Source organism: Phytophthora parasitica (assembly GCF_000247585.1).
Source record: "Phytophthora parasitica INRA-310 unplaced genomic scaffold supercont2.143, whole genome shotgun sequence".
Lineage (NCBI taxonomy): Eukaryota > Oomycota > Peronosporomycetes > Peronosporales > Peronosporaceae > Phytophthora > Phytophthora nicotianae.
In genome coordinates this window covers 1-2363 of record NW_008649129.1, presented here as the reverse complement: position 1 = coordinate 2363, position 2363 = coordinate 1, and the positions used below count along the sequence as shown (strand labels likewise).

General features: G+C 53.2%; 1 protein-coding gene across 1 annotated transcript; it reads right to left on the bottom strand.

Annotated features, from left to right (window-relative positions):
* Positions 1 to 316: 316 nt before the first annotated feature.
* Positions 317 to 1015, bottom strand: PPTG_19623 (hypothetical protein; the record flags this gene model as incomplete). The annotated part of the gene is made up of 1 exon (XM_008918119.1): positions 317 to 1015. A coding segment is annotated over one exon (699 nt), but the record flags the coding sequence as incomplete, so codon positions are not given.
* Between the last annotated feature and the right edge of the window lie 1348 nt (positions 1016 to 2363).

The window sequence follows — 2363 nt, the reverse complement described above, 5'->3', positions numbered from 1 at the left end:
CCACGTACTTACCGCCATGTCCTTCGACGTGGAAAATAAACTCGTCATTCCGCGTCCACGCGGCCTTGGTCAAGTTGGCACTACCTCCAACTGCGAATGCCGAGTCCTCATTCCAAATAGCGAGGAGCTTGTAGTGCATCATGTGAAGGCTGTGGTAGACAGAAAAATCCTGCAACCACAAGCTCTAACACACATTTCCGGCCTGTCGTGCAACTCCTTGTCCACTCCTTGTCAATGCTGACTTGGACGGACTTACCTACAATGAGAAAATGAATATGTTAGTAATGCGACATAAAAAGAATCAAAAAATATTTTTTTAATGCAGCCGAATCATCGCGATGCAAAACTCGTCGTCTGTGAGCGCGTAGTAATATGCAAAGCATGCTTTTGACACGGTAGATTTGCGTAGTCGGTTGACTAGATCTTGCTTTGTAGCCGCGTCCGCATCAAGGACGGACACGGCGATAGGCAGATCCTCACCACTCAAGGCAATCACTTCTGTCACTGCCACGACGTCAGTGGCCACGACGACTCCGTCCAAAGATTCGGCCGAAGTGACCACAACGTCGGACACCAATATGTTGAGCTCCGCGGAGCCTTGTACCGCATCGATGACCGATAACACATCCTCCGCGGTCACGCCGGAGGACACGATGCCGTCGACGGAGTCCGTCACGGACATGTCGACGTCATTGAATTTCGGCTCCGTTGAGATTTGCACTAAATCTTCTTCATCCACAGAGACGATCTCGGCGGACACATGGACGACGTCGGTGGACACATCGTCGGCTCGAACGAAGTCCGGCTTCAGCACCATCAAAGCCTCCACCGCTTCGATGATGTCGGAGCCCTCCACGAGTACCCCGATGGTGTCAACCTGAGCGAATTCCGTCTCCAGCGAGGCCTGCACTGCTTTCCCGATCCGCTTTTTCAACGACCTGAGCGTGGTCGGAGGGATTTGCAGGCGCCAAGCTTGATCACGCCCAGAGACACCGGCGGCAACCGCTGCAGGTCTCTGGCCACTTTCTCCTGGCAGTGCTTAGGTCACCGACCGAGCTGAACGCTTCGACACACCTCTGCAGAAATGTGTCCGTACGACTTCAGAGGATCTTTCTCCGACGAGACTCTCGTCGAGAGGGAACCCATATTCCAGCGAGCGCTCACACGAATCGCAGGACGCCGTTTTCTTACGGCAGAGTGGTCGTCGTCGCCTTCGATTGCTCAACCTTCACCGTCGTACGGTCGGACCGAAGACACGCCGCCATTAGAGCAACCGACGTGGTGGAACGATCCCCACATTATCGGAAGGTACTGATGGCACTGATGCTACATGTTTATCTACTTATTCATGACTTCTAGCCACAAAGATCGCCACATACAAATGCAAAAAGGTGCAGCATAAACGCACTTCAAGTTGGCAATGGACTCGATTTGTACTTCGCTGGGGTTGCTGCGGCGAGCTGGCGTCTTGATAGCATGACAATTTTAGCGGAGAAGTATCAATAATTCAGCATAAGCAAGCACTTAACTAGCGTCAGAGATGCAAGAAGCTCTCCTGACTACAACTATACATAGCAAGTACGTTCCGCCTCCCAGTCCAGCATCTGTGGTAACTTGACGTCTTCGGCTTTCGCGACGGACTTCCCTAACGAATCAAGGTTCAGATATCTGTTTCTGTGGTCATAAACAAGTTCAGTAAGTAATCGGTTTCTTCCACAGCTGCTAGGCAGCATCAGGTGCAGAATGCTCGAGCGGCGGTGGTGTCGGATCTTGTGTTCTGCCTCCATCGGTAACACTTGCTAGCAATTTCGAAATATGAGCGCCTTACTGCTTGCAGGCTACACGGTTGCAGAGTCTGCTCAGTCCCCGTCATCACTAAAAAGTGATATTGAATCTTTCTGTTTTCAACCAAAACGCACACGGTCCAGCTAGCAATTGCGCCGGCGACTGCACCGGTACCGATTCGCACAACCGGGGACGCCCAATAGCTTGTTGCGCTAGCGGAGGCAGCAGCAGCAACGGTCTCCTTACTCGACCATCAGGCCAAACCGGCGACAACGGCAACCCCGCCAATTACGAGGATAACCGACGCCCCCAAGCCAACCGCACTGATACTTTGCAGGGACGCCACGAATCCTCCAGCTGGGACCCCTCCCCCATATGCGGTGGCGCTTGTGGACATCATCCATGCAGCGATGGAACCGCTCGCAATGCCACTCGACGTGAAGCCTAAGAGACCGGCAGTGACTGCTGCCGATACTGTCGCCCAAACTATTTCAGCACCAACTGCAAGTCCCAATGGCAGAAGCTGCCGTCGGGGCAGCCGCAGACGCGCACCAGAAATAACCAACTGTGGCACCAAC